Source organism: Sinocyclocheilus rhinocerous, unplaced genomic scaffold, assembly GCF_001515625.1.
Source record: "Sinocyclocheilus rhinocerous isolate Xijiao unplaced genomic scaffold, SAMN03320098_v1.1 scaffold2006, whole genome shotgun sequence".
In the NCBI taxonomy this organism is placed as follows: Eukaryota; Metazoa; Chordata; class Actinopteri; order Cypriniformes; family Cyprinidae; genus Sinocyclocheilus; species Sinocyclocheilus rhinocerous.
In genome coordinates this window covers 145672-157266 of record NW_015641062.1, presented here as the reverse complement: position 1 = coordinate 157266, position 11595 = coordinate 145672, and the positions used below count along the sequence as shown (strand labels likewise).

Sequence of the window (11595 nt, the reverse complement as noted above, 5' to 3'; positions counted from 1 at the left end):
GTGAATTTAATGGTAAAAGACTGTAAAAATGCTACAGTAAAAACCTGTTAAATGGTTAACGGTAAATTCCCCTACTATATACGGTGAAAAACTGTATTTGACATTACATGTAATTTTACGGTAGTTTACCGTTTTTGTAAGTGAAAAAGACTGTATAATTTACAGTGAATAACCGTAAATTGACATTCCCAGAATTCCCTGCGTTACATTTCAAATTTGATGTTTTTTTGTTGAAATAACTATGTTTCTTCTTAGTTTTTTCTTATCAGTTTTGTATATTAGGGTTGTGTGTTGCACATTAATGTTGTTAAATGAATGTTTATTGTATTATTTCAGTTTCATGTGTGTTACCATTATGGTGTTTAGTGTTTGTGTGAATGACGCTGTGCACCTTCTATATATGTTATTATTTAAAAGCTGCTTGTGATGGACTTTGGTTCATCATGTGATTTTCTCATCACCACCTGCATTTGGTGGTTATCAGTGTATTACAAAGGTACAAAACAGATTTCAGTACTTCAATAGGTTGGTATATTAACATTATATCAGTTAATGAAATTAAGGTATTTAACTGTAAATTTAAGTTAAAGCCGTAAAACCTAAAACGTTGCTACCGTATTTTTTACGGTAAAATTCTGGCAACCACAGCTGCCATTTTTTTTACTGTAAATTTTATTAAGTTATTCTTCTGCCCCATCTGCATGCTAATTCTCATTTCACCGATCACACTTTTTCTCTTGTTCTTTCTCTTTTTTCTCCCGTCTCTCATTTTCTCCATCTCTCATTACTCATGAGAGTGCTCAAAGCTGTCACCCTCCGACCTCAGGCAGGTTCAGATGGAGGTCAAGCACAGAGAAGTGTGTGTGTGTCTGTGAGTGTGTGTGTGTGTGTTCTCTCTACCTCTGCTGCCATGGCAACAGAGGCAGTGAGAACAGACACCTGGAAGTTGTGTTGAATGTAACACTCCCAAAAATCATTCAGTTTTGCTCTTCACCCCTACCCCTTTTCCTCTCTCATTGTCTTCCTCTATCACTCAGACAAATTAAAAACACACATTAGCAATTACTGATACGAGAAATTTACGAGAAAACTTATGAGAAAACAGCCATCATCTGATGAACAAAACATAACTATAAACTATTACTAAAACTATTAAGAATAAAATAAATATTCATGACAGAAAATATTGAACGTATTTTAACTAATATTCTGTCAAGCATTATATAATGTTTGTTAATGTCATTAAAGGTATTATAGTGTTATTAAAGGTATAAACGTTTGTGCAGAACACATTAAAGGTACATTAATCATAATGAAGAGCACACACACTTATAACTGAAGTCTGCATACTGTAATTTGAGTCCTAAATAAAGGGATAGTTTACCCAAAATTGAGTGTCATTTACTCATTCTTGTATGATAGCAAACCTGTCTGACTTTACTTCCGCTGTGGAACACAATAGAAAATAATTTGCTAAAATGCAAAAATGAAAGTCAGTCTTATTCTTGGAGATTTCCATGTTGCATGAGAAGCTCATGTAGCTCAATTCCACTGCTATGCTGCAAGCCTCGAGTTAGTGAGTGAGTAACCTTCCTCTCGATCTGCTTGCAGTGATTTGTGGCTACTGTTGAGAATCGTTTTGGCTTTTAACATTGATTTATTGACCTCCTAAGCCAAGGAGCATATTAATAAATCTGCAATTAATATATGGGGGAAGAAAGTGGAGGCATTTATATAAGATGCAGGGAAATGTGAACAATCACAGGATTACAGGGAATAAGGAAAATGCGAATTGATGTCAGATAGAGCATCTTACTGGATTATAGACTTATTATGTTATTGAGTGCACATAATATAACAGCGAAACACAAACATTACAGTCAAAATTGAAAGCAAAGATAAACTAAAAGAAATACTATAATATAAAAGTAACTACAAAACTCCGTTAGCTAAAAACACGAGGGTACACATTAAAGAATTATGAAATTCCTTATTGAGTTATAATATTATGAGTTAAAAATAACAATATTAATGAACAATATTTATTAAACAATAATTAAAAAGTATACTAATCCCGTGTCTGGTATAACACGCAGAAAAAGGCAATATTTATAATCTGGCATAAAAAAATAAATAAATGTAGTAAAACGTCGCCCTTTCGCGTCTTACTAAATTTCTACGTTGTCACAATGTTGCGAGCACGTAGACGGCGACTTTGCCTTTGTAAAAATGGAACGTTGCATAGACATTGCCACAACGTAAATGTGTTTGCTGGGTAATGCCACATGTGTGGAATCGAAATATTCAATCAGAAATAATGACATATTTACAGATTTCGCATTGGTGCTCCACACTCCATTCAGTTGCTGGCGGTAATGTACCACGAAGCTGGTTTGCCAACCCATAATCAAACCTCAGAAGAAGAAGAAAATCCCAGTATGCCCCACGGTCTGGTTGCTTTTTGTTACCGGAAACACCACTGGAAAAATGCAGTCACATCCTGATGTTGAGAGGTAAACCACAAATACGTGATCAAATGAAATCTAACGAAAGCAAGTAATAAAATGGTTTTATGATTGTATCTCGCTGTAGTGAGTCGTGTATCACTAAGAATCATTGGTGTTCAAATGGCATGGAAAGACGTTTCATACAAGATCTTTCGAGTAAATTCCTTGATGAGGTTTTTCATAGCGCAATAAACTCATAAAGCACCGTTACAAAAATGAACTTGAATAAATATGCTGCATACGCAATGAAGCCTGCAGTTCAAAGGTCTTTCGTCTACAGCAGTTGACTAATATTTCAAAGTAGTGTAATAACTGGTGCATTGTAGTACAGATGCATTCCAGTGCAGCCTCATTCCCTTTCCCATAATATAACTGCATTTAAGGTTTATGTTTTAATAAAAGAGTCGTAATAAAGAGTTTTGTAACAAACATTCATGGATATGAGTTTGTTAAAACAAACAAGTTCATTTTTGCAATAGCTATGCCACAATCTAAGTTGAGTCATTTATGAAAATCATTTCATTTGTAGGTTGGAAAATGGAGATGTGTCTCAGAGAGACCATTTACTGGGAGAAGATCTCACCGGTCTGCTTGACCCGGTGGCTGACCAACTGTTAAATGGCTCTACAGTTGCTTCAAGGTTCCTGCGGGCTGAACTGGAACTGAACACACAGTTGCGGATGCTGTCGTTTGGGAAACCAGTGCGATACATGTACAACCCGCTTGAGTACGCCTGGGACACACATCGATGTTATGTGGAGAAATACTGTCGGGAAGGGCAGAATGTTCTCTTTCTAGGCATGAACCCAGGGCCTTTTGGTATGGCACAAACAGGGGTCAGAAGATTTTCTTTCTTTTTTATGATTTCACAGTATTATTTTTTGTTGTAATGATGTTACTTGTGACTACATTCAGTAAAGAACAGGGTTTCTGTGGGTCTTAATTCGCCCTTCCACAAATGAAGGCCTTAAAAATGTCTTAAATTGGAGCAGAATGTCTTAAATTCATGAATTCATCTTCTAACGATTCTAATAGATTCACAAGTTTCAAAATCAATGTTCTAAAGCAGAGGTTCTCATCCTGTTCCTGGCCTAGCCCTGGACGCAGGCTAGAGGCAGTTTAGCCAATCACAACACACTGGGCCAGCTAATCAATTAGAGCCCATCGTGTATTTCTGAGGGAGGGGCTTCATAAAAGCAGGAAATGATCAGCGCGTTCAGAGGAGAAGGGACAGAGAGGTGTGGAATAAAGGTAAATTATGTGGAAAATAATGCGTTTTTTAACAAACGAAGCATTAACACATGTAAGACTGCACCCCATAAACACAATCAAGCCTAGAAAAAAACCAGTCAACCACCCCTTTAAGCGACATTTTTTTTTCGATTGCGGTATCTTAAAAATTCATATCATATCAAAAATAAACACTGGTATTGGTATGAACCGGTATACCGCCCAGCACTAATTCATAGCATTAAATGTTGCTTGCACAACAACATCAATACTACTACTACTACTAATAATATCTTCCTCAGTGTTTTTGTCTTTTTTTCCCAAAACAAATTATCTAAACTTTCACATTTTTCCTAGTTTGTCTTTGTTTTTTTGTCAATACATTCAAAGTCACTGGGGTTTAATGTTATTTCAATCCCACTGTTATTCAAAATATATTATTTTGTGTTCCGCAGAAAATGTTTGGAACGACATGCGTAAATGATGACAGAATTTTTACATTTTAGATAAGCTATCACTTTAAGATTTTTGAGAGGAGCTTGTTCATCTAATTTTGTGAAATGTCACAATGCAAGCAAACAACTTTCCCTTTATTTCTTTTAAATTATGGCTAATTCAATTAAGTAATCTGGGCTTGAATCTTGAATCTTAAACCGAATCTCTTTTGCTGCAACATTTTGCCCAGTCGAGAATGTTTAAAATCGCAGACAGACAACCACTCCTGATTACTGTTTTGCAGTCTACAGCAACATCTGAGAAGAAAGTCCTAGCATGTTGATTGTGAATTGTATACAAGCATATAAAAGAGCACACTTCTAAATACAAAAGCAGGTAAAGCACACAAGAGTCTCTGTAATAGTGGCTGCACTTATTATTAGCAGCATCCGCATTTGTGAGTTCTACCAAAAATCACCAGTTTCTGTAGTTGTCACTGTTGTAACTTGTTAAAGATTCTTACACTGTTCGTATGAGATTTCATAACAATTTCTAACAGTTTAAAAATAGTGATGGATAACGGAGAAGAGCAAAAAAATAAAAATCAACCAGATCTCTTACTTCCTCGTTATCAAGGTACCGTTTGGCGAGGTGAAGGCAGTTCGCAGTTGGTTGAAGATCACTGGAGCGGTTGGCCGTCCAGCAGAGGAACATCCTAAGCGACGGATCTTAGGCCTCGACTGCACTCAGAGTGAAGTGAGCGGGGCCCGTTTCTGGGGCTTTTTCCAAGAGCTCTGCGGTGAAACTCACAACTTCTTCCGCCATATTAAACATTTTACAACAAACGAGCAAATGTATCTAACAACTACTCACCCTCTTTTATACTACGCCCCCCACCCCCCATCAGCTTTCCATCGATGAAATTCAGGTATCTGAACTGGATCTGGATACACAGAGCAGAGCCTTTTTTTTTCTCATGATACCTGTATGAACCTCTGAGAGGGGACAGTACTCTGTTCTTCTCCGAGATTCAGGCGTGCAGAGCTGAGTAGGTTTTTTTTATTTGATTTGAAAGGACTGATTCTGTCCTTTGTAGCTGATAGCATGAGAGTTTGATAGTTGTTCAGTTTTAGCATCTCGCACACATTTTCAGGGAACCTGACTCTTTTCACCTGCTCTTTGTAAATAAACACTCTTTCCTATTCCCTGCTCTTTCTGCCAGTGGGTCAAATGCACACAAATTCAAAAAGGGCTGAGAGCTTAATTGCATCTTACTATTGTCTTCCTAATAATGATTGTCTTTCTCTGTGTTGTATTATGAATGAACTCAATGAGTCTTGCCAGTGGCATTTACTTTATGGTGTAGAGACCCCAGCAGCAGGCAAAACACCCATTCCATTAATTCTTCTCTTCCTTTCTCCCCTCACAGAGAATGAGATCTGCAGTGTTCTCTACCTGCATTCCTGCCATTCGATAAATCCCACATTTCAGTTCATCTTCTTTCTCTGCCTCTTGAGTTTTGTGACAATGGGGTTTAGGTGTTAGGTGAAACATTTGAAAGTATGAGCAATGCTAACATTGATGCTTGCCTTAGCCAACACTAGTAATATTCATCTTCAGTGCTGTATTGTTATGTATTGATTGTGTCTGCTACACCGATATATACCGTAAGATGAACCCTTGAGGTGGTCTTGACAAGGTGACCTCCTGGTGACCCCTTGGCAACTAGTAAGTAGAGACATTGAGCATGAGCATTAGTCCCTGTTTAATGGCTGATGCTTACCAGAGCCATCAGTACCATGACAAATGTGGGCTTGGGTTATTAAAGCAGAATTAGACCGGAGAGAGAGGGAACAAGAGTGACAAATAAAGAGGTGTCGAGATCCACTGGAGAGAGATGAGGATGAAGAAGAAAGGAATGCACAGAGAAGTATTTTTATTTATTGGTTTATTTGAATAACGACAGAAAAAAAAATGGTTGAAAAATGATTCTAGCAAAAAGCTGAAAAACATGCATTGTACAGTGGGTATAGAAAAGAATCACCCCACCTTTAAAATAATGATAGTTTGTTGCTTTGCACCCTGAATGAAGATGTTTTTGTTTTATCCAGCTGTATTTACTCAGTGCAACTTGTAACATCCAAGTGAAAGATATAACACCAACATGTCAGGAAAAAAATAATTAAAATAAAAAAAACATTCACTGAGTTGGAAAAAGTATCATTCCCTTGTGGACTGCAGTCTTCAAGTCCTTCCTCAGATTTTCAGTGGGGTTTAAGTCTGGGCTCTGATGAGGCCATGCAAGAACACCTTTTTCTCCTTCAACCACTGTGTGCTCAGTTCTGCCGTGTGCTTTGGGTCATTGTCATGTTGGAAGGTAAACCTTCTTCCCATTGACAACTTTCTGGCAGAGGACAGCAGATTTTCCTCAAGAATTTGACAGTATTTTGCCCCATTATTTTTCCTCTTATCCTGACAAGTGCTTCAGTGCCTGCTGCAGAGAAACACCCCATAACAGGACATCACCGCCTCCATGCTTTACTGGAGGAATGCTGTTATTTGGATGCTGAGCTGTATTGGATTTCTGCCAGACATATCGTTTGGTGTTGAGGCCAAATAATTCAATTTTAGTCTCATCTGCCTCAGAATCTTCAAGGTGTGTTTTGGCAAAGCTCAGTCATGACTGAGCATTATCAGGAGGTCTATTACCAACACCTCCTTTATAGTGGACTTTGCTATCCTAGCTACTAACAAAAGTCTAGGGTCTCATGACCTTAAAGAGCGTGATGGATTGACGTGAACAAATCATTCTTTTGAACCGGGTCTTTTTTGGTGAATTAGTTGAAGCAGGTCACCAAATCGGACTGAACCGTCTGAAACAGTTTGTGGCTCAAGCAGCACAGAAGTTACTTAATCAAAACTCACTTTCGGACGTCCAACAGTCACTCCAACTGAAATGAGCCAAAATACCAGCGTATATGATCCAGTGATGCTGGTTTTTGCCAACTCATTTAGTGCAGTTCCTCCAATAGTCACTGAGCAGATGAATATGCATGGATGAACCGCACTTGAATACTGGGGCAAAATTACAGTTTTTATGGTCCTATGTCGTACAGTGAGAGAGGTTCAAAGACGGCCGTTGTCATGATCTTGCGACCAAAGATAGCCTACGATAGGGTGACCATACGTGCCATTTTCCCAGGACGCGTCCTGGCCAGGATTTGTTTAGGCTTTGTTTTCCTGTTTTCATGCTTGCTGAAGGTAATGATCGAAAAGTAGTTTGACCAATAACATGCAAGCATTGTACATAATGGACCAATCATGGCGTGTGAGAAGGTGGGATCTACGGTCAAAGCGATGCAATTACGCGTACATATTAGGTGTGTTCGACTTAAAAGCAGTGCGGCTCAGACCGATCAGTGTTTGACATCAAAGTACCTCGAGAGCGTTTCGAAAGCATAACCGTCTGTATGGTACTTTGATGTCATACACCGATCGGTCTGCACACGCAAACAAAGCCAAAACCTAGATATTTTAGGCAATATAGAAATCCTGGCCAGGACGCGTCCTGGGAAAATGGCACGTATGGTCACCCTAGCCTACGATAATTTTCTGACAGTGTCAGAAATTCAGCATGATCATCGCAGTGTGTTTGCTGCTATGACCCATGTCTACTGACCAGCAAATAAAAATGCTACATAAAATGGCGTGTTGATCAATGCGACATGGCGCTAAAACTTAAAACTGCTTACCTCAAACTTTTTTTTTTCAATTCCTCTTTCACAGCTCCCCCCTTTTTTTTAGCACACATAAAAAGTACAACTTCCAAACTGTTGCTGTTGTCCAATGTGCCTACTTATACTACGCCCTTAAAGTTGGTTTTGGTGAAGAAAAAGTACACACTTTAGCAGAAGAGTAGGCAAGCTTTGGGACATACTATCACGTCATACAATTGCATCTTTAATGGTCTGCTCTGTCGCATAGTCTTACACACATCCTGCCACTGTAAACTGGCCTGTCAATCATCTTTTCACAGTTAACATTCTCCATATTTAATTGAATTTAACTTCCTAGTGTATTGGAGAGAAATAAGGTAGCACGTTGATCTGCCAGCCGCGGGTCTTTATGAGTACTCTCGCGCTGTGTTCAGTGCGCAGTCTATGCACACAGAGAGCCTCGTCTCAGACAGCGCGCAAACACCGAACTGGGCTGCCTTTCCCAAAAGCTCGGTAAGCCTAAAACGCAAGTTCTTTCCGTTCCTGCACTTAAATCGTTTTTAATCACATTAAAATGCGAACGCGGGAATTGTTAAGCAGAATCGAAATGCACGCGTCTTATCGAATACCCATGTAACACAGTTCGTAGTCACGGGAAGAAGGAGACGGGAATCGGCGTTCAAACAAAACTTTAATAGGAATCGTTAAGCAGAATCGAAATGCACGCGTCTTATCGAATACCCGGTTCTAGGAAATTTGGAACCGGTTCTAAAATGGAACCGGTTTTCGATACCCAACTCTACATACGACTGATCTTAATATTACTGTCTTTGTCACCTTATAGAATGGCTCGTAATTGTAGTACACGCTCGTTTATTGAAATGTTAACCTAATGCTGCGTTCCAGACAACTATAATAACTAGATTACAATATTATATTATATTATATTATATTAAATTATACTTTACATAATAATATATAATAGGCCTATACTTTAGATAAAAATATCTATATTATAGTATATAATATCTATATAGAGGCGTTATTTCCGGGTCCAATACATGGCTGGTTTTCGTGCAAGTCAGCAAGTCATTGACAGATTTTTTCCCCACAGTCTTTTGAAGCATGTTTCCTACATTATTTATTCATTTTTTTATTATTGGTTAATTGTTCATTGACATTTGCTAATGGAATTTTACTCTCTTTTTATACACTTACATGGGCAACATAAAAAGTCGCACAAAATGGGGTGGAATGTAAAACACATAATAACGAGCCACATAGATTATTGGTTGCCATCGTTTGGGGGAAGGGGGGGCGTTATTAATGGCGTTTGTTTGTTCAATAAACGTCCCCTGTCTGTATCTGTTTAACTAAACAGGAAGCAAGTAATTGTATGTAAAAGGAAAGACATAAAATTGTATGACGTGTTAGGGCAATAAAGTCTGTACTGTAAATGACTGAAACAGACGTGGAGCCAGACAATCAGTCCGAATTTTCAAGAGGAGAAAATAGCTTTGTAATCTTGGACAGTAAACAAACACCCCAGGAAATTAGCGATATGGCCAGGTACAAATTACTCCCAAAAAAGTAACTTGAAGAGATGTATGTATTTATAAGGACATGTATTCAAGACTCTTTACTCTTTTATCATAGTTTCAGCATTTTATTCATTATTTCTAATTTGGTATTATAGTGCTGGGTGCTTGGATTATACTAAATTGTAGTCTGCTACTAATTCCAAATTACATGACCAGGAATTGTAGTTGTAGTAAACATTACTTTTGACCTAAGTCGTTATCCTGATTTAAATAGCCTCATACTGTACCATATTGATATAAAAATAGAAAGAGGATAGCCTCATATTGTACCATATTGATATAAAAATAGAAAGAGAAAATATACATGTTATTCGTTGTTATTAACAACACGAAGTGCATTAAATATTGCATTAGGTCAAGGTTTGCCAAACTGGGGTTCTTGAAGGAACTGCAGGGGGTTCGGGAGTTTAATGAAAAGCTAATTATTAATTAAACCCTAAAAAAAGTCAAATAAAAATAAACAATTTTAAAATAACAACAATCAAAACAAAAGACTTACCAGAAAAGGTGAAATATTTTATTTGTTTACCTGCATGTCATGTGGCCATTAAACAATTTGAACATGCAAATGTGTTATTTAATTATTAACTTACCTTAAAACCTTAAAATCTCAGGGGGTACTTTTAGTAAATAATGGTGAAAGAGGTTCGACTGACAAAAACTTTGTGAATCTCTGCGTTACATGTAAATAAGAAATAACATAATTGTGTGCATTTTAGTGTGTTTGAAAGACAGTATTAATGGTAATAACCCACTGAGTCATAATTCAAATCAAAATTAATGTAGATCAGTAATTGATGCACTGTTGAAATGTTGATAAAACTTAAAAATGAAATATTTTTTTGTAAAGCCACCTGACTAGTGACTGGTCTTTGTGCACAAATCTGAAAGACTTTCTGACTGTATATAAGCAGAAGGCTCTTTTAGAAAGAAAAAAATTAAATGACGGAAATGAAAAATTAGGGAGAATCAATAATTTTTGAATAACATTATGAAATAATGTAATCAATAAAAGTACCTGTAGTCTGATTACAATTGATTTAATTTAAAATGAAATATAATCTAATTACAAGTACTTAATTTTTGGAATCTGATTATGTAATCCTGATTACATGTATTCACATACTCAGCACTAGATTAATAGAAGAGTTTACGTTTAAAACCTTAAAATCTCAGGGGGTACTTTTAGTAAATAATGGTGAAAGAGGTTCGACTGACAAAAACTTTGTGAATCTCTGCGTTACATGTAAATAAGAAATAACATAATTGTGTGCATTTTAGTGTGTTTGAAAGACAGTATTAATGGTAATAACCCACTGAGTCATAATTCAAATCAAAATTAATGTAGATCAGTAATTGATGCACTGTTGAAATGTTGATAAAACTTAAAAATGAAATATTTTTTTGTAAAGCCACCTGACTAGTGACTGGTCTTTGTGCACAAATCTGAAAGACTTTCTGACTGTATATAAGCAGAAGGCTCTTTTAGAAAGAAAAAAATTAAATGACGGAAATGAAAAATTAGGGAGAATCAATAATTTTTGAATAACATTATGAAATAATGTAATCAATAAAAGTACCTGTAGTCTGATTACAATTGATTTAATTTAAAATGAAATATAATCTAATTACAAGTACTTAATTTTTGGAATCTGATTATGTAATCCTGATTACATGTATTCACATACTCAGCACTAGATTAATAGAAGAGTTTACGTGCAAAGTTAGGATAGTTCCTTACCTTATTTTAATGTGCATTTTCCAAAAATATAGGCGTAATTCACGGGTGGGACATGTCCCTGCCACTTTTTACTAGGGTCAATATTGTCCCCATCACTTTTTTGAAACATCTGGCGGCACGGACGTACCTGCAGAAGAAACATATCCAGCTGACATTCGTTTCTTGTTAAGATCTGGCGCTGGAATCTGTTGTTTTTGAAATCATGCTGAATGTTCATTGCGATGTTATCAGTGAAGGAACTTTCTCTTGTGGCTCGTGCACAGTCTTCAATCTATCGCTTAATGAAGTTGCGGAGACTATCTATTAATTCCAGTTAAATTACAAAACAAAATAAACAAACGTGTCCCTGCTTTTATATATATATA

General features: G+C 36.8%; 1 protein-coding gene across 1 annotated transcript; it reads left to right on the top strand.

Moving 5' to 3' along the window:
• Positions 1 to 2448: 2448 nt before the first annotated feature.
• On the top strand, positions 2449 to 5608 carry LOC107754564 (single-strand selective monofunctional uracil-DNA glycosylase-like). Its single transcript, XM_016571056.1, has 4 exons — positions 2449 to 2513; positions 3037 to 3343; positions 4809 to 5026; positions 5602 to 5608. The coding sequence occupies exons 1-4, from the start codon at positions 2488 to 2490 to the stop codon at positions 5606 to 5608; spliced, it is 558 nt and encodes a 185-aa protein (XP_016426542.1). The 5' UTR covers positions 2449 to 2487.
• Positions 5609 to 11595: the final 5987 nt, after the last annotated feature.